Source organism: Anomaloglossus baeobatrachus, chromosome 8 (assembly GCF_048569485.1).
Source record: "Anomaloglossus baeobatrachus isolate aAnoBae1 chromosome 8, aAnoBae1.hap1, whole genome shotgun sequence".
NCBI classification, from domain to species: Eukaryota; Metazoa; Chordata; class Amphibia; order Anura; family Aromobatidae; genus Anomaloglossus; species Anomaloglossus baeobatrachus.
Window position 1 is genome coordinate 76,803,828 of NC_134360.1, and position 22,375 is coordinate 76,826,202.

At 47.5% G+C, this 22,375-nt stretch overlaps 1 protein-coding gene across 3 annotated transcripts in view; it reads right to left on the bottom strand.

The window, feature by feature from the left end:
• The window catches only part of HMGXB4 (HMG-box containing 4), an 84,169-nt gene that overhangs the window by 40,845 nt on the left and 20,949 nt on the right, over nt 1-22,375 (bottom strand). The window contains exons 10-11 of one of the 3 annotated variants that reach the window (XM_075320860.1): nt 20,458-20,580; nt 15,758-15,895 (exon numbers count right to left, since the gene is read on the bottom strand). The exons of 1 other annotated variant lie outside the window; for it this stretch is intronic. In XM_075320860.1, the coding sequence (XP_075176975.1) occupies nt 15,851-15,895; nt 20,458-20,580 (168 nt within the window). In that variant the 3' untranslated portion in view covers nt 15,758-15,850. Of the gene's footprint in view, nt 1-15,757; nt 15,896-20,457; nt 20,581-22,375 lie in introns of those variants that run through there. One more of the 3 variants, XM_075320859.1, reaches the window with a different exon arrangement.

Genomic DNA, 22,375 nt, shown 5'->3' on the forward strand with positions numbered 1-22,375 from the left:
GGGAGATGAATAATCGACCGCAAACAGCTGCTATGCCAAACAAATTCTTTTTTATTCAAACGTTCTTTTCATCGGTGCAGATAAAATTGCGGGAGGTGGCTTGGATGCGAGTCCCTCCAAAGGACGACGGCCGTTTCGTCTGTGAGTCAGACTTCTACGGGTCCACGTCGGGGAATGGCCGCACACACCTTATAAAGGGGAGTGCATCCAGGCCACATCACCGCACGTTAAAAACAGAGGAATGCACACATGACAGTGATTAACATAAGTGCAGACAAAACATCCCATTTAAAACATGGTCATACAACCAATGTGACATACATTTCAAAAACAAACATGAAAACAGGGAAAAAAAGGAGAAAAAATTCCACTGAAAGGTACAGGGGCATTTATCAATGTCATATCGACACATAACACGTTATATTCATATTATTCTTTTTAATGACATAACCACTCATTTGTCAAAAGATCCAGAATGAATCAATCACTTGAAAATAATTTACAAAAATTGGTTCTATGCAAACCGATTTTATAAGAATACCACCAGGTCGTTACGGTCATTTAAACCCAGGTTTCCCTGCGCTCCAAATTTTATTATCATACTTGCTTCTTTACGTAGCAATAATTTATGGAGATCGCCCCCTTGTGGAGGCAGGGAAACCTGGACTAGTCCTGCAAAGCGCAGGATGTTGGGATTACCTTCATGTGCTGTACGAATATGTTCTATTAACCTAGGAGAACCTTTACCTGTGGAGATCGATTTATAGTGCTCTCTAAAGCGTATGTACATGCACCTGATTGTATGCCCCTGTGGAAGATTTTACATAGGGAAGACAATCACATAAACTACATATTTCGTCTTGCAGGAAATAAACTGCCTAACCTGGTGAGAAAAGGAACCAATTTGAAGAGATGTACCGGTGAGATGCAAGGCGCAAAACTTGCAGTGACCACAGCGAAAGTTCCCAACGGGCGAACATTTCTCGAGCCATGTGGACTGACAAGTCACCCTGTTTTTCACCAGTAGATCTCTTAAATTGTTGCACCGTCTGTAAGAGACTAAGGGTCCTGCGTCTGTCATACTCTTTAAATCCGGGTCATTGGCAAGGATATGCCAATTCTTTTTTATGGCTTTTTTTATTACTCCATCTAGGGGGCCAAACCTGAAACTGAACATAAACCTATTTACGGCATTGTTCATTTTTCTCACCTTTTTTGCCTTTGCCTGACTATATGTCAATTTTCCAGCACCAGAAGATTGACTGAAACATAGATTTTCAGAACTCTCAGAACACACCTTCTCATACGCAGAATCAATTAGTGTACTAGGGTACCCCCGTGCCAATAACCTTAATCTTAAATCCCCAGCCTGTTCTTCAAAAGTCTCTTTTACATTATTGATCCTCCTTAGTCTCAAAAACTGAGAGTAGGGTAAAGCTACTTTAGTATGAGTGGGGTGGGCACTCTGAAAGTGCAGTAACGAGTTAGAGGCAGTTGGTTTCCTGTACATCCTTGTCAATATTGACCCTTCCTTCACTTCTACCTCTATATCCAAAAAGGTTATAATGTTGCCTCCAAAACATGATGTGAACGACATATTCATGGTGTTTATATCATTGAGGTAGGTGACAAAACCTGTGAACTCCTCCTCTGTGCCATCCCACACCATGAATATGTCGTCCACGTATCTGAGGAACAACTTCACGTGCTTGAGAAATGGGTTTGTGCTAACAAAAACGTATGCGCTCTCAAAAAAAACCAAAAAAATATTAGCCATGGCGCACGATACGGGGGTACCCATTGCGGTACCCCCGCATTGGACATACCATTTATCCAGGAACATGAATGCGTTTTTTGAAAGCACAAAATTCAAAGCCTCACCTACAAAATCGCAGTACAACTGCGTTTTCCCACTGCGAGCTACCGTCTCCCTCACTGCCTGTACACCCAGGTTCTGAGGTATCCGTGTATACAAGCTTTCTAAATCGATGGACACCAGATTGAACCCCTCCTGCCAAACAAAACCTCTCAACAAAGATATAAAATCATTACTATCCTTCACGTAGGAAGGGATTCTTTCCATCAGAGGCCTCAATAACCAATCAAGATAGTGGGACAACGGCTCGGTTAGCGAACCGATGCCAGCCACTATCGGGCGGCCAGGGGGGTTAACACTATCTTTATGTATCTTAGGTATAGCATACCAATGGGGTTTTGTGGGAAACTCTGGAATTAGTTTTTCGACCTGAGTGCTAGTGAGAAAACCGAGTGTTACATATCTCCCCAATAAGCGTGTCAATTGCTTCTTGTACTCGTTAATAGGGTTAGATTGTAAAGGAGTATATGTATCACGATCCTGCAGATGCCTTAAGCATTCTTTAATATAAGCGGTGCGCGTTAACAACACGATATTACCGCCTTTATCCGCTTGGCGGAATACCGTGTCATTCCACGTGCGCATTATTTTTACTGCTACCCGCTTCTCCCTCATTAAGATTGTTATCCATTTTGGGGTATAGCAATGCCTCCACATCCTTGACAACTGCTTCCTGAAACACATCAATTAAATTACCATGAGTCACCGGGGGGAAAAAATTAGATTTCACCCCCTTAGTGAATCTACCACATTCATTTGCGTCACCACCTGGGTCAAAAGGCTTGTCACCCTCAGGGTCATTCAGACTCAACAGCAAACCAGCGTCCTGGGTTACAGTGGAGTCAAAAGCCCCCGTGATGTCCCAATCGCACCCCTCAGTTGTGCAAGGTTGGTGACCCTCAGGGACTACAGTTGAAGTGGTCGACGTCTGGTGAAAAAACTTATGCAGATGCATTTTCCTTGTGGCTTTATATAAGTCAATTCTGAATTCAGAAAAATCAAACTCCTCTGGCACGCAAAAATTTAAACCTCTAGATAGGACAGCTATCATATCATCGGTCAACTCATGTTCAGACAAGTTAACAATACTACTGGCAGAAGGAGAGAGAGAAGATGACAAACATTCTAATTCTTCCATGAGACAAATTTTCTCTTGTGACCTCTTCCCCTTGTGCCTCTTCCTGCCCCCCCTACGGATGCGTTTCCTAAAGGGGCAGGATTTGGCCCAACTTGGGGGGTCACCGTTCTAGAGGGGCCTGGAACCACATCCTCGGAGCCACTGGACTCCGACTCAGTGGTCCAGTACCCTCTTTCCTGGTTACCCAATTTTTTATTTTTTATATAAGGTTTCCTTTTATAATTTTTAGAGCGATCTTTTGTCCAACAGAAAATTTGTCCCATTTCGTAATCTTTTTTATCTCTCATAAACTTTTCTCTTTTTTTAATTTTAATCTCTGTCTGAGTATCAATCAATTTTTTATCCAAGTTCTGTATAAATGTTAACCATGCACCCTCAGTAACACGTGAACGAGTGTCTTTTTTCAAAACGTCCAGCTGTACGTTCAGAGCTGAATATTCCTCCTCATTTTTCTTTAAAACCAGCTGGAGCAGCCTCATGGAACTTTTTTCTCCTTTTTTTCCCTGTTTTCATGTTTGTTTTTGAAATGTATGTCACATTGGTTGTATGACCATGTTTTAAATGGGATGTTTTGTCTGCACTTATGTTAATCACTGTCATGTGTGCATTCCTCTGTTTTTAACGTGCGGTGATGTGGCCTGGATGCACTCCCCTTTATAAGGTGTGTGCGGCCATTCCCCGACATGGATCCGTAGAAGTCTGACTCACAGACGAAACGGCCGTCGTCCTTTGGAGGGACTCGCATCCAAGCCACCTCCCGCAATTTTATCTGCACCGATGAAAAGAACGTTTGAATAAAAAAGAATTTGTTTGGCATAGCAGCTGTTTGCGGTCGATAATTCATCTCCCTGTTGTTGGATCTCCTAGCTGCTCATTACCGACCAGCACGCTGCGCCTGCAACCAGCGCTATATGGCAATCATCAGCACGTGAGCCACTGGACCTGGAGGTAATCTGAGGGCAGGCGGTGCAGGACTTGTTCACTTTTTGCTGCAGTATATTTGGATTCTTTCCTGGAGTCTTTATTGCACGCTGTTGCCGGGCTCATTACCGAGGTTCGCAAGAGACTGTGTGTTTTATCACATTTGCGGTGGCCACGATGGAACTGATGGACAATGAAAGCGCAAGTTCTGTGGACGTTCCAGGTGTACAGGCGGGGAGGATCGATGCGGCTTCCTTTTTCGAGGAATGCAATCTAAAAAAGGACACTGAGGTACTGGGCATTAAGACACTCGAAAATAAGATATATTCCCTCTCTGATAGAGAGGTGCGTCTATTTTGGACTATAAAGTCGTTAGTCTTATGTTGATTGCGGCAGGGTCCCCAGGGGCCTTCGAGTGATAAAAACATTGTCCCATTTTCAAGATGATAAAATCTTTACTAAAGAATGGGAGAGCATTCAGCATGATTGTTCCATGAGGCTGCTCCAGCTGGTTTTAAAGAAAAATGAGGAGGAATATTCAGCTCTGAACGTACAGCTGGACGTTTTGAAAAAAGACACTCGTTCATGTGTTACTGAGGGTGCATGGTTAACATTTATACAGAACTTGGATAAAAAATTGATTGATACTCAGACAGAGATTAAAATTAAAAAAAGAGAAAAGTTTATGAGAGATAAAAAAGATTACGAAATGGGACAAATTTTCTGTTGGACAAAAGATCGCTCTAAAAATTATAAAAGGAAACCTTATATAAAAAATAAAAAATTGGGTAACCAGGAAAGAGGGTACTGGACCACTGAGTCGGAGTCCAGTGGCTCCGAGGATGTGGTTCCAGGCCCCTCTAGAACGGTGACCCCCCAAGTTGGGCCAAATCCTGCCCCTTTAGGAAACGCATCCGTAGGGGGGGCAGGAAGAGGCACAAGGGGAAGAGGTCACAAGAGAAAATTTGTCTCATGGAAGAATTAGAATGTTTGTCATCTTCTCTCTCTCCTTCTGCCAGTAGTATTGTTAACTTGTCTGAACATGAGTTGACCGATGATATGATAGCTGTCCTATCTAGAGGTTTAAATTTTTGCGTGCCAGAGGAGTTTGATTTTTCTGAATTCAGAATTGACTTATATAAAGCCACAAGGAAAATGCATCTGCATAAGTTTTTTCACCAGACGTCGACCACTTCAACTGTAGTCCCTGAGGGTCACCAACCTTGCACAACTGAGGGGTGCGATTGGGACATCACGGGGGCTTTAGACTCCACTGTAACCCAGGACGCTGGTTTGCTGTTGAGTCTGAATGACCCTGAGGGTGACAAGCCTTTTGACCCAGGTGGTGACGCAAATGAATGTGGTAGATTCACTAAGGGGGTGAAATCTAATTTTTTCCCCCCGGTGACTCATGGTAATTTAATTGATGTGTTTCAGGAAGCAGTTGTCAAGGATGTGGAGGCATTGCTATACCCCAAAATGGATAACAATCTTAATGAGGGAGAAGCGGTAGCAGTAAAAATAATGCGCACGTGGAATGACATGGTATTCCGCCAAGCGGATAAAGGCGGTAATATTGTGTTGTTAACGCGCGCCGCTTATATTAAAGAATGCTTAAGGCATCTGCAGGATCGTGATACATATACTCCTTTACAATCTAACCCTATTAACGAGTACAAGAAGCAATTGACACGCTTATTGGGGAGATATGTAACACTCGGTTTTCTCACTAGCACTCAGGTCGAAAAACTAATTCCAGAGTTTCCCACAAAACCCCATTGGTATGCTATACCTAAGATACATAAAGATAGTGTTAACCCCCCTGGCCGCCCGATAGTGGCTGGCATCGGTTCGCTAACCGAGCCGTTGTCCCACTATCTTGATTGGTTATTGAGGCCTCTGATGGAAAGAATCCCTTCCTACGTGAAGGATAGTAATGATTTTATATCTTTGTTGAGAGGTTTTGTTTGGCAGGAGGGGTTCAATCTGGTGTCCATCGATGTAGAAAGCTTGTATACACGGATACCTCAGAACCTGGGTGTACAGGCAGTGAGGGAGACGGTAGCTCGCAGTGGGAAAACGCAGTTGTACTGCGATTTTGTAGGTGAGGCTTTGAATTTTGTGCTTTCAAAAAACGCATTCATGTTCCTGGATAAATGGTATGTCCAATGCGGGGGTACCGCAATGGGTACCCCCGTATCGTGCGCCATGGCTAATATTTTTTTGGGTTTTTTTGAGAGCGCATACGTTTTTGTTAGCACAAACCCATTTCTCAAGCACGTGAAGTTGTTCCTCAGGTATGTGGACGACATATTCATGGTGTGGGATGGCACAGAGGAGGAGTTCACAGGTTTTGTCACCTACCTCAATGATATAAACACCATGAATATGTCGTTCACATCATGTTTTGGAGGCAACATTATAACCTTTTTGGATATAGAGGTAGAAGTGAAGGAAGGGTCAATATTGACAAGGATGTACAGGAAACCAACTGCCTCTAACTCGTTACTGCACTTTCAGAGTGCCCACCCCACTCATACTAAAGTAGCTTTACCCTACTCTCAGTTTTTGAGACTAAGGAGGATCAATAATGTAAAAGAGACTTTTGAAGAACAGGCTGGGGATTTAAGATTAAGGTTATTGGCACGGGGGTACCCTAGTACACTAATTGATTCTGCGTATGAGAAGGTGTGTTCTGAGAGTTCTGAAAATCTATGTTTCAGTCAATCTTCTGGTGCTGGAAAATTGACATATAGTCAGGCAAAGGCAAAAAAGGTGAGAAAAATGAACAATGCCGTAAATAGGTTTATGTTCAGTTTCAGGTTTGGCCCCCTAGATGGAGTAATAAAAAAAGCCATAAAAAAGAATTGGCATATCCTTGCCAATGACCCGGATTTAAAGAGTATGACAGACGCAGGACCCTTAGTCTCTTACAGACGGTGCAACAATTTAAGAGATCTACTGGTGAAAAACAGGGTGACTTGTCAGTCCACATGGCTCGAGAAATGTTCGCCCGTTGGAAACTTTCGCTGTGGTCACTGCAAGTTTTGCGCCTTGCATCTCACCGGTACATCTCTTCAAATTGGTTCCTTTTCTCACCAGGTTAGGCAGTTTATTTCCTGCAAGACGAAATGAAGGGAATTTTGTTACTTACCGTAAATTCCTTTTCTTCTAGCTCCTATTGGGAGACCCAGACGATTGGGTGTATAGCACTGCCTCCGGAGGCCACACAAAGCATTACACTAAAAAGTGTAAGGCCCCTCCCCTTCTGGCTATACACCCCCAGTGGGATCACTGGCTCACCAGTTTTAGTGCAAAAGCAAGAAGGAGGAAAGCCAAGAACTGGTTTAAACAAATTCACTCCGAAGTAACGTCGGAGAACTGAAAACCGTTCAACATGAACAACATGTGTACCCGAAAAACAACCAAAAATCCCGAAGGACAACAGGGCGGGTGCTGGGTCTCCCAATAGGAGCTAGAAGAAAAGGAATTTACGGTAAGTAACAAAATTCCCTTCTTCTTCGGCGCTCCATTGGGAGACCCAGACGATTGGGACGTCCAAAAGCTGTCCCTGGGTGGGTAAAGAATACCTCATGTTAGAGCTGCGAAGACAGCCCTCCCCTACGGGGAGGCAACTGCCGCCTGCAGGACTCTTCTACCTAGGCTGGCGTCCGCCGAAGCATAGGTATGCACCTGATAATGTTTGGTGAAAGTGTGCAGACTCGACCAGGTAGCTGCCTGGCACACCTGTTGAGCCGTAGCCTGGTGTCGTAATGCCCAGGACGCACCCACGGCTCTGGTAGAATGGGCCTTCAGCCCTGATGGAACCGGAAGCCCAGCAGAACGGTAGGCTTCAAGAATTGGTTCTTTGATCCATCGAGCCAGGGTGGCCTTAGAAGCCTGCGACCCTTTGCGCTTACCAGCGACAAGGACAAAGAGTGCATCCGAACGGCGCAGGGGCGCCGTGCGGGAAATGTAGAGTCTGAGTGCTCTCACCAGATCTAACAAATGTAAATCCTTCTCATACCGATGAACTGCATGAGGACAAAAAGAAGGCAAAGAGATATCCTGATTAAGATGAAAAGAGGATACCACCTTCGGGAGAAACTCCTGAATGGGTCGCAGCACTACCTTGTCCTGGTGGAAGACCAGGAAGGGAGCCTTGGATGACAGCGCTGCTAGCTCAGACACTCTCCGAAGAGATGTGATCGCTACCAGAAAAGCCACTTTCTGTGATAGTCTAGAAAGTGAAACCTCCCTCAGAGGCTCGAAGGGCGGCTTCTGGAGGGCAACTAGTACCCTGTTCAGATCCCATGGATCTAACGGCCGCTTGTACGGGGGTACGATATGACAAACCCCCTGCAGGAACGTGCGTACCTTAGAAAGTCGTGCTAGACGCTTCTGAAAAAAGACGGATAGCGCCGAGACTTGCCCTTTAAGGGAGCCGAGCGACAAACCTTTTTCTAACCCAGATTGCAGGAAAGAAAGAAATGTAGGCAATGCAAATGGCCAGGGAGACACTCCCTGAGCAGAGCACCAGGATAAGAATATCCTCCACGTTCTGTGGTAGATCTTAGCGGACGTGGGCTTCCTAGCCTGTCTCATGGTGGCAACGACCCCTTGGGATAATCCTGAAGACGCTAGGATCCAGGACTCAATGGCCACACAGTCAGGTTCAGGGCCGCAGAATTCCGATGGAAAAACGGCCCTTGGGACAGCAAGTCTGGTCGGTCTGGTAGTGCCCACGGTTGGCCGACCGTGAGATGCCACAGATCCGGATACCACGCCCTCCTTGGCCAGTCTGGGGCGACGAGTATGACGCGGCTGCAGTCGGATCTGATCTTGCGTAGCACTCTGGGCAAGAGTGCCAGAGGTGGAAACACATAAGGGAGCCGGAACTGCGACCAATCTTGCACTAAGGCGTCTGCCGCCAGAGCTCTGTGATCGCGAGACCGTGCCATGAAGGTTGGGACCTTGTTGTTGTGCCGGGACGCCATTAGGTCGACGTCCGGCCTTCCCCAGCGGCGACAGATTTCCTGAAACACGTCCGGGTGAAGGGACCATTCCCCTGCGTCCATGCCCTGGCGACTGAGGAAGTCTGCTTCCCAGTTTTCTACGCCGGGGATGTGAACTGCGGATATGGTGGAGGCCGTGGCTTCCACCCACATCAGAATCCGCCGGACTTCCTGGAAGGCTTGCCGACTGCGTGTCCCCCCTTGGTGGTTGATGTATGCCACCGCTGTGGAGTTGTCCGACTGAATTCGGATCTGCCTTCCTTCCAGCCACTGCTGGAAGGCTAGTAGGGCAAGATACACTGCTCTGATTTCCAGAACATTGATCTGAAGGGTGGACTCCTGCTGAGTCCACGTACCCTGAGCCCTGTGGTGGAGAAAAACTGCTCCCCACCCTGACAGACTCGCGTCTGTCGTGACCACCGCCCAGGACGGTGGTAGGAAGGATCTTCCCTGTGATAATGAGGTGGGAAGAAGCCACCACTGCAGAGAGTCCTTGGCCGTCTGGGAAAGGGAGACTTTCCTGTCCAGGGATGTTGACTTCCCGTCCCATTGGCGGAGAATGTCCCATTGAAGTGGGCGCAGATGAAACTGCGCAAACGGAACCGCCTCCATTGCCGCCACCATCTTCCCGAGGAAGTGCATGAGGCGTCTTAAGGAGTGCGACTGACTTTGAAGGAGAGCCTGCACCCCGGTCTGTAGTGACCGCTGCTTGTCCAGCGGAAGCTTCACTATCGCTGAGAGAGTATGAAACTCCATGCCAAGATACGTCAGTGATTGGGTCGGTGACAGAGTTGACTTTGAGAAGTTGATGATCCACCCGAACGTCTGGAGAGTCTCCAGTGCAACATTCAGGCTGAGTTGGCATGCCTCCTGAGAGGGTGCCTTGACAAGTAGATCGTCCAAGTAAGGGATCACAGAGTGTCCCTGAGAGTGCAAGACTGCTACCACTGCCGCCATGACCTTGGTGAACACCCGTGGGGCTGTCGCCAGACCAAATGGCAGAGCTACGAACTGAAGATGGTCGTCTCCTATCACGAAGCGTAGAAAGCGTTGGTGCTCTGTAGCAATCGGCACGTGGAGATAAGCATCTTTGATGTCTATTGATGCTAGGAAATCTCCTTGAGACATTGAGGCAATGACTGAGCGGAGGGATTCCATCCGTAACCGCCTGGCGTTCACATGCTTGTTGAGCAGTTTTAGGTCCAGAACAGGACGGAATGAGCCGTCCTTTTTTGGCACCACAAAGAGATTGGAGTAAAAACCTTGTCCTTGTTCCCGAAGAGGAACAGGGACCACCACTCCTTCTGCTCTTAGAGAATGCACCGCCTGCAGAAGGGCATCTGCTCGGTCGGGATGTGGGGAAGTTCTGAAGAACCGAGGCGGAGGACGAGAACTGAACTCGATCCTGTACCCGTGAGACAAAATGTCTGTTACCCACCGGTCTTTGACCTGTGGCAGCCAAATGTCGCAAAAGCGGGAGAGCCTGCCACCGACCGAGGATGCGGAGGGAGGCGGCCGAAAGTCATGAGGCAGCCGCCTTGGAAGCGGTACCTCCGGTTGCTTTCTTGGGGCGTGAGTGAGTCCGCCAGGAATCAGAGCTCCTTTGCTCTTTCTGAGTCCCTTTGGACGAGGAGAATTGGGGCTTGCCCGAGCCTCGAAAGGACCGAAACTTTGACTGCCACTTCCTCTGTTGAGGTTTGCTTGATCTGGGCTGGGGTAAGGAAGAGTCCTTACCTTTGGACTGTTTAATGATTTCCGCCAATTGCTCACCAAACAGTCTGTCTCCAGATAATGGCAAGCTGGTTAAACATTTTTTAGAAGCAGAATCTGCTTTCCATTCTTTTAACCACAAGGCTCTGCGCAAAACTACAGAGTTGGCGGATGCCATTGAGGTACGGCTCGTAGAGTCCAGTACCGCATTGATAGCGTAGGTCGCAAACGCAGTCATTTGCGTAGTTAAGGACGCCACTTGCGGCACTGCTGGACGTAAGAAAGAGTCCACCTGTGCCAGACCAGCTGAAATAGCTTGGAGCGCCCACACGGCCGCGAATGCTGGAGCAAACGACGCGCCAATAGCTTCATAGACAGATTTCAACCAAAGGTCCATCTGTCTGTCATTGGCATCTTTAAGTGAAGCCCCATCCTCCACTGCAACTATGGATCTAGCTGCAAGCCTGGATATTGGAGGGTCCACTTTTGGACACTGGGTCCAGCGTTTGACCACGTCAGGGGGAAAGGGATAACGTGTATCCTTCAGACGTTTGGAAAAACGCTTGTCCGGATAAGCATGGTGTTTCTGGATTGATTCTCTGAAGTCAGAGTGGTCCAGAAAAGTACTCAATTTACGCTTGGGATACAGGAAATGGAATTTCTCCTGCTGGGCAGCTGCCTCCTCTGCTGAAGGGGCTGGGGGAGAAATATCCAACAGCCTATTGATGGCCGCTATAAGGTCATTTACCATGGCGTCACCATCTGGCGTATCCAAATTGAGTGCGGTGTCAGGACCAGACTCCTGATCACCCACCTCTGTCTCATCATATAGAGACCCTTCTCGCTGAGACCCTGACCCGCGTGATGACGTGGAGGGTCTCTCCCAGCGAGCTCGCTTAGGCGGCCTGGGACTGTCATCAGAGTCAGAGCCCTCAGCCTGTGATGCCTGGGACCCCCTTGAAGTACGGATTAGTTCCAACTGAGGGGGACCGGGGAACATAGACACAGCAGTGTCCATGGTCTGAGCAACTGGCCTGGACTGCAAGGTCTCCAGGATTTTTGTCATAGTCACAGACATTTTATCAGCAAAGACTGCAAATTCTGTCCCCGTCACCGGGGCAGGGTTCACAGGCGCCTCTGCCTGGGCTACCACCACCATAGGCTCTGGCTGACGAAGTGCCACTGGGACTGAACATTGCACACAATGAGAGTCGTTGGAGCCTGCTGGTAGATTAGCCCCACATGCTGTACAAGCAGTGTATACAGCCCGTGCCTTGGCACCCTTGCGTTTTGTGGATGACATGTTGCTGTCTCCTCAGAGCAATATAGGGGTATACAGCCAAGAAGCGACCGTACAGTGCAGTATATATATATATATATATATATATATATATATCTCTGGTACAGGAAAAAGTACACCAATACAACACTGTGGCACTAGTGGGGCCAGCACTAATGTGCTGCTTACCGCCCGCTAAACGCGGGTGTGTGGTCGCCAGAAATCCCTAGTCTGGGTCTCCCAGAGCCTGTGTCCGTCCTCCAGCCAGACTGCATGCAGGAATGGCTGCCGGCGTCCTGTGGAGGGGGGGGCGGGCCCTGGGCGTGCTCAGACCAAAAGCGGGAAACCTGCGTCCCACTGTGCCTAGTGAGAGGGCTGGAGCATGTAAATAAGGCTCCAGCCCTCGGCGCTGACGATTGCACAGCGGCTGTCCCATTCCCTGATTGACAGGGAGGGGGCGGGAACGAAGCGGAGCTAGGCCGCAAAAGCCGGGGACTAAATTTATAAGCGCCGCCGCCGTAAAAGCGCGGTCGGCGCTAAGTCCCCGGCGCACTACAAGTCCCAGCCGCGCCGCCGCTCCGAGAGTGGCCGGCGCGGTAGTTCCCAGCACATGAAGTCACACAGCTAAGCTGCTGTGACTCAAACCCCAGCGTGCAGCGCTACTGTCCCCGGCGCACTAACACACCCAGCAAGTCTGGCGTGTGCGTGCCTGTCTGTACGGGGACACAGAGTACCTGAAAGTTGCAGGGCCTTGTCCCTGAACGGTACCCAGCTCCGTATCCAGCAGGTTCACTGGGTCTGTGGATGGAGCCCGGCCTCAGGGCTTGGGGGCCGGTAAGATCCCACTTCCTCAGAGCCCCTCAGGGGGATGGGGAAGGAAAACAGCATGTGGGCTCCAGCCTCTGTACCCGCAATGGGTACCTCAACCTTACAAACCACAAGTGGGGTAAGAAGGGAGCATGCTGGGGGCCCCATATGGGCCCTCTTTTCTTCCATCCGACATAGTCAGCAGCTACTGCTGACTAAACAGTGGAGCAATGCGTGGATGTCTGACCTCCTTCGCACAAAGCAGAAAACTGGTGAGCCAGTGATCCCACTGGGGGTGTATAGCCAGAAGGGGAGGGGCCTTACACTTTTTAGTGTAATGCTTTGTGTGGCCTCCGGAGGCAGTGCTATACACCCAATCGTCTGGGTCTCCCAATGGAGCGCCGAAGAAATGTAGTTTATGTGATTGTATGCCCCTGTGGAAGATTTTACATAGGGAAGACAATCAGGTGCATGTACATACGCTTTAGAGAGCACTATAAATCGATCTCCACAGGTAAAGGTTCTCCTAGGTTAATAGAACACATTCGTACAGCACATGAAGGTAATCCCAACATCCTGCGCTTTGCAGGACTAGTCCAGGTTTCCCTGCCTCCACAAGGGGCGATCTCCATAAATTATTGCTACGTAAAGAAGCAAGTATGATAATAAAATTTGGAGCGCAGGGAAACCTGGCTTTAAATGACCGTAACGACCTGGTGGTATTCTTATAAAATCGGTTTGCATAGAACCAATTTTTGTAAATTATTTTCAAGTGATTGATTCATTCTGGATCTTTTGACAAATGAGTGGTTATGTCATTAAAAAGAATAATATGAATATAACGTGTTATGTGTCGATATGACATTGATAAATGCCCCTGTACCTTTCAGTGGAATTTTTTCTCCTTTTTTTCCCCTGTTTTCATGTTTGTTTTTGAAATGTATGTCACATTGGTTGTATGACCATGTTTTAAATGGGATGTTTTGTCTGCACTTATGTTAATCACTGTCATGTGTGCATTCCTCTGTTTTTAACGTGCGGTGATGTGGCCTGGATGCACTCCCCTTTATAAGGTGTGTGCGGCCATTCCCCGACGTGGACCCGTAGAAGTCTGACTCACAGACAAAACGGCCGTCGTCCTTTGGAGGGACTCGCATCCAAGCCACCTCCCGCAATTTTATCTGCACCGATGAAAAGAACGTTTGAATAAAAAAGAATTTGTTTGGCATAGCAGCTGTTTGCGGTCGATTATTCATCTCCCTGTTGTGAGATCGCAGGTTGGATCGCTAGAAAGTCTCAGTGTGTAAACCCAGCATTACACTTAAATTTAAAAGTTACTCTGTCAGCAACTTTCTTCAATGTAACTTGAAGACGGCATGCTGCAAGAGTTAAAACAGACACTTCAGCCCTGTCTCTGTTATCTCAGTTTTTATTTTTGTTTACCTGCAATGTTAGCTTAAGCCTCTTATCTTTATGATTAGTGGGTCTCAGCAGCTGAGAGTCCAACTCTGCCCCATCTGTAATTAGCCGTGTCTGTCTATGGAAATGTACGCTGAAAGCCTGGTGTGGCCACCCACGTCTGGCTTTCAGTGTTCCGCTACAAGCAAAATATCAAATCTTTTGCTGTGTCAGAACGGCTGCAGCCACTAATCTAAGTGATAAATCGTTGAACTCAGGATCTCTTTGCCTACAACATGCTGCTCTCAGATGAGGTAGAAAAACCTGCTGACAGATTCCTTTTAAGGAGGTATTCACAAGTTATAAATGTATGACATATCCGCACAAACATGGCATGTCCAATAGATGTTCTGTCTTTGAGAACGGTGTCCTGATTTATGTGGCTGTAATTGGGGAATTTATAAAAACAGCGAAGAGTGGTTGCTCAGCTACCTTTAGCACATCACAGAAGAGAACAGCAGAGTGCATGATTTATTAAGTACTCACAGGAGTGCAGACAGATCTAGAGCTGACATCTATAAGTATTGGTGATGGGAATACCCTTTTAAGCATATTATGTGAGTTTATGGATAAACAATATCTTGCAAAAATGTCTTTACATAAGTGTTCTAGTGAAAAATACATGGATTGATTATACACAGATTAGGTGTTGTAAGATCAGTGAACGCTCAGCCACTGGGACCCTGACATGGGCCCTTTAACACCTTCCCTGGGAGAAGCACTTTGCTTGTACTGGTGCCTGTGTGTTTTTGCTCCTTAGTCATTTATTGGACAGTGATACAGGGATTGGCCAGGAGTCTCCTGACCCAAACTTCACAGCCTCAAATACATCAATGAATCTGTGAATTTCCGGTCAGGAGACCAGCAGCCGGTCAATGCATCATAATCCCTAAGCAGACAGCAAAACACATGATTAGGGATGATCGATTACTTCGATAATCCGGCTTCGCGACTAATTTCCGAATACCTCGCTGCTATTCAACTATTCGCGAATATTCAATGCGCAATGTAAGTCTATGGGAAACCCAAATAACTATTCAGGCTTCCCATAGACTTACATTGCGCATCGAATAGTCAAATAGCGGTCAGGTATTCGGAAAATACTCGCGAAGCCGTATAATCGAAGTATTCGATCATCCCTACACCTGATGTGGGATCCCAACCGTACACAAACGGTCGAGCAAGAGCCATCCACAAGGATTTGTGTATACAAGGATCCCCCATTCTAGTAATCAGCAATAGACCCAGTACTTGTACTGTCTAACATTCATCACCTATCCAGTGCACGTTGATCTAGCTCATAAAGTGCTGCTCTACAGCAAATGGTTTATTGGAGAACGGCAGCAAAAGTGTCCAAAGGTCATGTACCAACTGTGGATGAGCTTATACTTATGCTTCATCTTAAAAAGAAAGGTACAGTCCAACCGTCTGTCCTGTAACACAATGAATGGTTTCTACTGCTCATATTTAGGGAGTAGCTTTCATGGATCTAAACAGTGTTTTGCTTTTTTTCTTGGAACACTGCCATTTCCTTTAAAAAACACAATAAAAAGTACGAAGGAATATAAAATACTTTAGACATTGTATATACATATCATACAGCATGTACATATATAAAACACTCGTGGCTCCAGAGGTCGCATGTGTCACAAGCCAGGCATCACATAGGCTACGTTATCCAAGGTGTTGGACTGGGGAAATAAGAGAAGATGTATTGTAAGAATTAAATTATTAAATACGAGCAGTTTTTACGTGAAGGCAATTTACTAAAACTGGCAGGAAGGCCGTTCAGCAGTCCCTATACAGTACAGAGGTACACTTCAACCTTTACCATGATTTATATGTTTAGCCCATTACAGATAGACATACTGGTACGTCATATGTCTGTCACACAGAGTTGTGCACATAACTTGCTGACTCATGGCAGCGTCAGGCTCTGTTCACCGTGCTGAGTCGGACACTCCGACCGATGGGTCGCTGGTGTTTCCGATCAACTCAGGCAGACCCAGGTGTTGACTTGCGGTCCGCTCATTCATAGACAGGCTTGAACAAGTGATCTTCTGCTATCCTGCTCAATAGGCTCCTTGATCACATGTTGTAATGAACCCAATCACTTCTGCTCCTCATATTTAGGCTGATGGAAATCTTCTACCAATGCCAACTATAGTTTATGCTGTGTTAGTCTGTGGGTTGTGTCCCAGACTTGCTGGAGTTACCACTAGTCTTGTTTCCACCCTGCTCTTGTGTTCCTCTTATTGTCTTATACTCTGTGTGTGCGTGCAGTGTGACTACAGTTTTGGCTTCCCCTGTTTGTCTGAGGATCATGTTGGGAGCCCTGCTTTCCCATAATCCCCATAGTCCCTCATGACAATACCAGGTCCAGATCTTTGATGCAGGCTCAGGAATGGAGTTCACAGCTTTGCTGGCAGATGATGGATGTGTTATTCAGCTATCATCTGCAATTCCACTAGTTATTCAGCTATCATCTGCCTCTAACAACCACAAATGGAGCAGAGCTCTGCCCGCTGCTGGTAACCCATCAATGTGCCAGCTAAACTTACACCATTACACCCGGAGAGTGCGCGGTTCTAAAACACCCACTGACTGCCTTCTGACTGAAATGGACTACCATGATGTTCGGGGTTGGCGGAATACCCTTCTGCCTGTCATGACTGTTCTCCCAAGAAAGCCAGTGCCTAGATAGAGTTCATGAAAAACTGTGATATTTGCTATACATGTCAGTAATGTGGTATTGCTGTGTATGGTACAAGGGATGATCGCAAGTTCCAGTCCCCCATGGGGACTACAACATACAGTAACAACTCTAAATATGTGTAAAAGGAATACATACACAAGAAGTGCTATATTCAAAATATGTAAATAGCTTATTGGACAAAAAAAAAAAAATAAAAAAAAAATTCAAACATATCACATTTAAAATATCATCATGATACAGGGTGACCTAACCCCCTCTGCTGAAGAAGCCGCCAACGCGATACGCGCGTGCAGGACGGGTCGGAATATCACCATTGTGCCCAGTCGCAAGAACCTTGGCAGTCTACTTTTATGGGTAAGCTACATATACAGGGTATTTAACCCCATACTACTGAATGTACACTTTCTAATGAGCTGCTCATAGAATATTAGCTTGTGCTTTCTCTCTTTCCAGATTTGACTGGATATACCGTATTTTTCGGACTATAAGACGCACCGGACTATAAGACGCACCCTGGTTTTAGAGGAGGAAAATGGGAAAATAAAACTTTAAGCAAAAAATGTGGTCATGACACACTGTTATAGGGCGAGGATCTGCTGCTGACACTTATGGGGGTAATGTCCCCAAATTCTCTACTAAGGTACCCCATCCTGGTAATGATCCTCCTGCCTTGTATATGATCCTGCTATAAACCCCCATCCATCCTGTTCACATACCCCCCCCCCCATCCAGCCTGTTCACATGCCCCCCCCCCATCCAGCCTGTTCACATGCCCCCCCCCCATCCAGCCTGTTCACATGCCCCCCCCATCCAGCCTGTTCACATGCCCCCCCCATCCAGCCTGTTCACATGCCCCCCCCCATCCAGCCTGTTCACATGCCCCCCCCCCATCCAGCCTGTTCACATGCCCCCCCCCCATCCAGCCTGTTCACATGCCCCCCCCATCCAGCCTGTTCACATGCCCCCCCCATCCAGCCTGTTCACATGCCCCCCCCATCCAGCCTGTTCACATGCCCCCCCCATCCAGCCTGTTCACATGCCCCCCCCATCCAGCCTGTTCACATGCCCCCCCCCATCCAGCCTGTTCACATGCCCCCCCCATCCAGCCTGTTCACATGCCCCCCCCATCCAGCCTGTTCACATGCCCCCCCCATCCAGCCTGTTCACATGCCCCCCCCATCCAGCCTGTTCACATGCCCCCCCCATCCAGCCTGTTCACATGCTCCCCCATCCAGCCTGTTCACATGCCCCCCCATCCAGCCTGTTCACATGCCCCCCCCATCCAGCCTGTTCACATGCCCCCCCCCCCCCCATCCAGCCTGTTCACATACCCCCCCATCCAGCCTGCTCATATACTCCCATCGTGCTCATATACCATCCTGGTATATGGCCTGTATCCTATAGCACAGAGAAAAAAAATAAACGTTTATACTCACCTTTTCCTCACTCCCTGCAGCACCGATCATCTTCCTCTCTGGCACGCTGATCTGTGTGTGTGGAGCCGTTCCCCTGCTGCATCGCGATGTCTTCCTGTCTGTGCCGATCAGCTGACCGGCGCCGATCAGCTGACCGGCGCCGATCAGCTGACCGGCGCCGATCAGCTGACCGGCGCCGATCAGCTGACCGGCGCCGATCAGCTGACCGGCGCCGATCAGCTGACCGGCGCCGATCAGCTGACCGGCGCCGATCAGCTGACCGGCGCCGATCAGCTGACCGGCGCCGATCAGCTGACCGGCGCCGATCAGCTGACCGGCACCGATCAGCTGACCGGCACCGATCAGCTGACCGGCACCGATCAGCTGACCGGCACCGATCAGCTGACCGGCACCGATCAGCTGACCGGCACCGATCAGCTGACCGGCACCGATCAGCTGACCGGCACCGATCAGCTGACCGGCACAGATCAGCTGACCGGCACAGATCAGCTGACCGGCACAGATCAGCTGACCGGCACAGATCAGCTGACCGGCACAGATCAGCTGACCGGCACAGATCAGCTGACCGGCACAGATCAGCTGACCGGCACAGATCAGCTGACCGGCACAGATCAGCTGACCGGCACAGATCAGCTGACCGGCACAGATCAGCTGACCGGCACAGACAGGAAGTCATCGCGTGCAGCAGGGGGGCGGCTCCACACACGGGGACGGGTGAGTGTACTGATTCACTGCACCCCGCACTGGTAATGACGCACGGGGGGCAGTGAATACAGCCGCACATGATCACTCCAGGCTGTAATTGCCAGAGGTGATCATGCCGGCTCTTTACTATGCGCGCGTCCCCGCTCATCCTTCCGCCCACCTGTCAGTGCCGGCTTCAGCGCTGAGAGATGGGCGGAAGGATAGGCGTGCATATGTAATGAGCGGGCCCACGTGGTCACGAGCAGGCGCTGCTGCTGCCTGCTCGTGCCCCCGATGACCCGCAGCACCCTCATTCCCAGCCGCAGCCCTATAGTCAGACCATAAGACGCACCCCCAACTTTCCCCCAACATTTGGGGGAAAAAAAGTGCGTCTTATGGTCCGAAAAATACGGTAATTACATGAGAACATGCACATTTATTTACTAATCCACACACGCTAGACGCCTTAATTAACCATCTTTATACACTGCCACTGGACACATGGTTACTCTCCCCTCTTTAGGAGTCCCCCAATAATCACCCTGTAACATGATGATATTTTAAATGTGATAAGTTTGTGATTTTTGTATCCAATAAACTATTTACATATTTTGAATATAGCACTCCGTGTGTGTGTATTCCTTTTACACATATTTAAAGTAATTGTATCAATGGAGTTTATTCTGAATTATTTATCCATCATATAGAGGGGGAATAACTGCTAATCAGACATGATTTTGTCACATTTTTCCCTACCTCAAATCTGCGTTTTTTTGTATAACATACAGTAAGAAATATATAAATAAAAGTTTATTTTTTCAAAGTTTTAAACATTTTTTTTCCCTGCATTAAAAACAAAAAAAACCCATTCCATCCATGTGGTATCTCCACAACATAAAACTGTAATCTATCAACTATATAAAATTAAAAACCCAATAGCTATACACTGTAATGAGAAAGTAAAAATGTCTAAACACCAGAATTGTGTGGGTTTTTAGTTTCACCCTCCACAATACAAAGACAAAAAAAAAAAAAATAATAATAATATGCAAAAAGGGCTATGAAAAGATCATCTACCTCAAAAAGCATGCTGTCAGGTAATTTTTACTATATAATGAACGCTGTAAAAAGGCCCCCCCCCCTCAAGAGAGAGAAGAAAAAAAAAAAAAAAAAAGGGGAACAATGGTAGACTTGCATTTGATTCCACATACACATTTTATCATAACATGTATTAACGTCTTTCAAAGGTACAACTGCTCCCACAAAAAAAAAAAAAAAAAAAAAGAAGGTTGCCCTACGGCTATGTCGACAGACTGAAACATGAAGACAGTGTCGTACGCAAGGAAGGGGAGGAAAAGGCAAAAAGTGCAATAACGGAAAATCACTGAACTGTGAAAAAACCAGTAGCTAAACTCACCAAAACCTGCTTGGGGCAGCCATTTAGCTCAGGAACGTGGCTAGTGAGGCACACCAAAGGGCTCATAGCACAAAGGATAGAATCTAAGAGAACAGATAAGCTGCCAGACACTGCAACCATGCCCTAAAAGAAAAAGAAAGCCAGAAGGACAAACATTCAATTACCAATATCAACTATCAGGAACTTCTGAGTAATGAAAGAGCTTTTACAAAGGGTGTGATTTTTACAGGGCCACATCTCTCCACTGACTCCATCTGTTTGTAGTTCATCCCCATTGGGAAAAGCTGTGACCCTAAACTAAAGGCCCAGTCACACTAAACAACTTACCAGCGATCCCAACAACGATCCAACCTGATAGGGATCGCTGGTAAGTTGCTAGGAGGTCGCTGGTGAGATGTCACACTGCGACGCTCCAGCGATCCCACCAGCAACCTGACCTGGCAGGGATCGCTGGAGCGTGGCTACACGAGTTGCTGGTGAGCTCACCAGCAACCAGTGACCAGCCCCCAGCGCCGCGTGGAAGATGCTGCGCTTGGTAACTAAGGTAAATATCGGGTAACCAACCCGATATTTACCTTGGTTACCAGCGCACGCAGCTAAATGTGCACAGAGCAAGGAGCCGCGCACAATGCTTAGCGTTGGCTCCCTGCTCTCCTAGTTACAGTACACATTGGGTTAATTACCCGATGTGTGCTGTAGCTACATGTGCACAGAGCAGGGAGCCGCGCACAATGCTTAGCGCTGGCTCCCTGCTCTCCTAGTTACAGCACACATTGGGTTAATTACCGATGTGTACTCTGCTACACATGCAAGAAACAGGAGCCAGCACTGACAGTGAGAGCGGAGGAGGCTGGTAACGAAGGTAAATATCGGGTAACCAAGGACAGGGCTTCTTGGTTACCCGATGTTTACCGTGGTTACCAGTGTCCGCAGAAGCCGGCTCCTGCTGTCTGCACATTTAGTTGTTGCTGTCTCGCTGTCACACACAGCGATCTGTGCTTCACAGCGGGACAGCAACAACTAAAAAATGGTCCAGGACATTCAGCAACAACCAACGACCTCACAGCAGGGGCCAGGTTGTTGCTGGATGTCACACACCGCAAAATCGCTAGCAACGTCACAAAAGTTGTTCGTTAGCAGCAATGTTGCTAGCGATGTTGCTTAGTGTGACGGGGCCTTTAGCCTACGGAACAAATTCTAACAACAAGCAGGGTAAAAAAAAAATAATTCTGCAATAAAATGCACCTTAATAAAGGTTATACACTACTAGACAACCCCAGCTTAAAAACGAGTTGTCCACTAGTTTTTACATTGATGGCCTATCCTTAGGCTGGAGGCCAGACACCCCGCACCCCACCAATCAGCTGTACTGGGTAGTAAATGCTCAGTTCCGGAGCTATTTCTTCCACCGATAGTGGCCGCGGCTGGGTACTGTACATCAGCCCCCAATATCAATTAATAGGAGGGTTTCATATCATAGCATTTCTGTATGCAAGGTGTCGATTTGTATTGAATTGATGATGCCCTACAACTTTGTAATTCACTTTTTTTTCCTCTTTATCTCGTTCCGTTTTTGAGATAAAAATGCTAACTCCGTTGTTTTCCACCAGGTGGCGCTATAGGTGGTTTCATTGCATAGCGCATGGCTACTTTACTATACCTACCTAGACACCACGCCTATGCCTATAGCTGCCGCCGTTCTCAAATTAATGGCGGTGGACCAGATATGGGTGGACACACTGTATATGGTTTTTATTTTCTGTGGAGGACTGAACTGATGAATATAATAATATTTATTAATTTATATAGCGCAATTAATTCCATAGCGCTTTACATACATTGGCAACACTGTCCCCATTGGGGCTCACAATCTAAGGTCCCTCTCTATGTTTTTGTAATGTGGGAGGAAACCCATGCA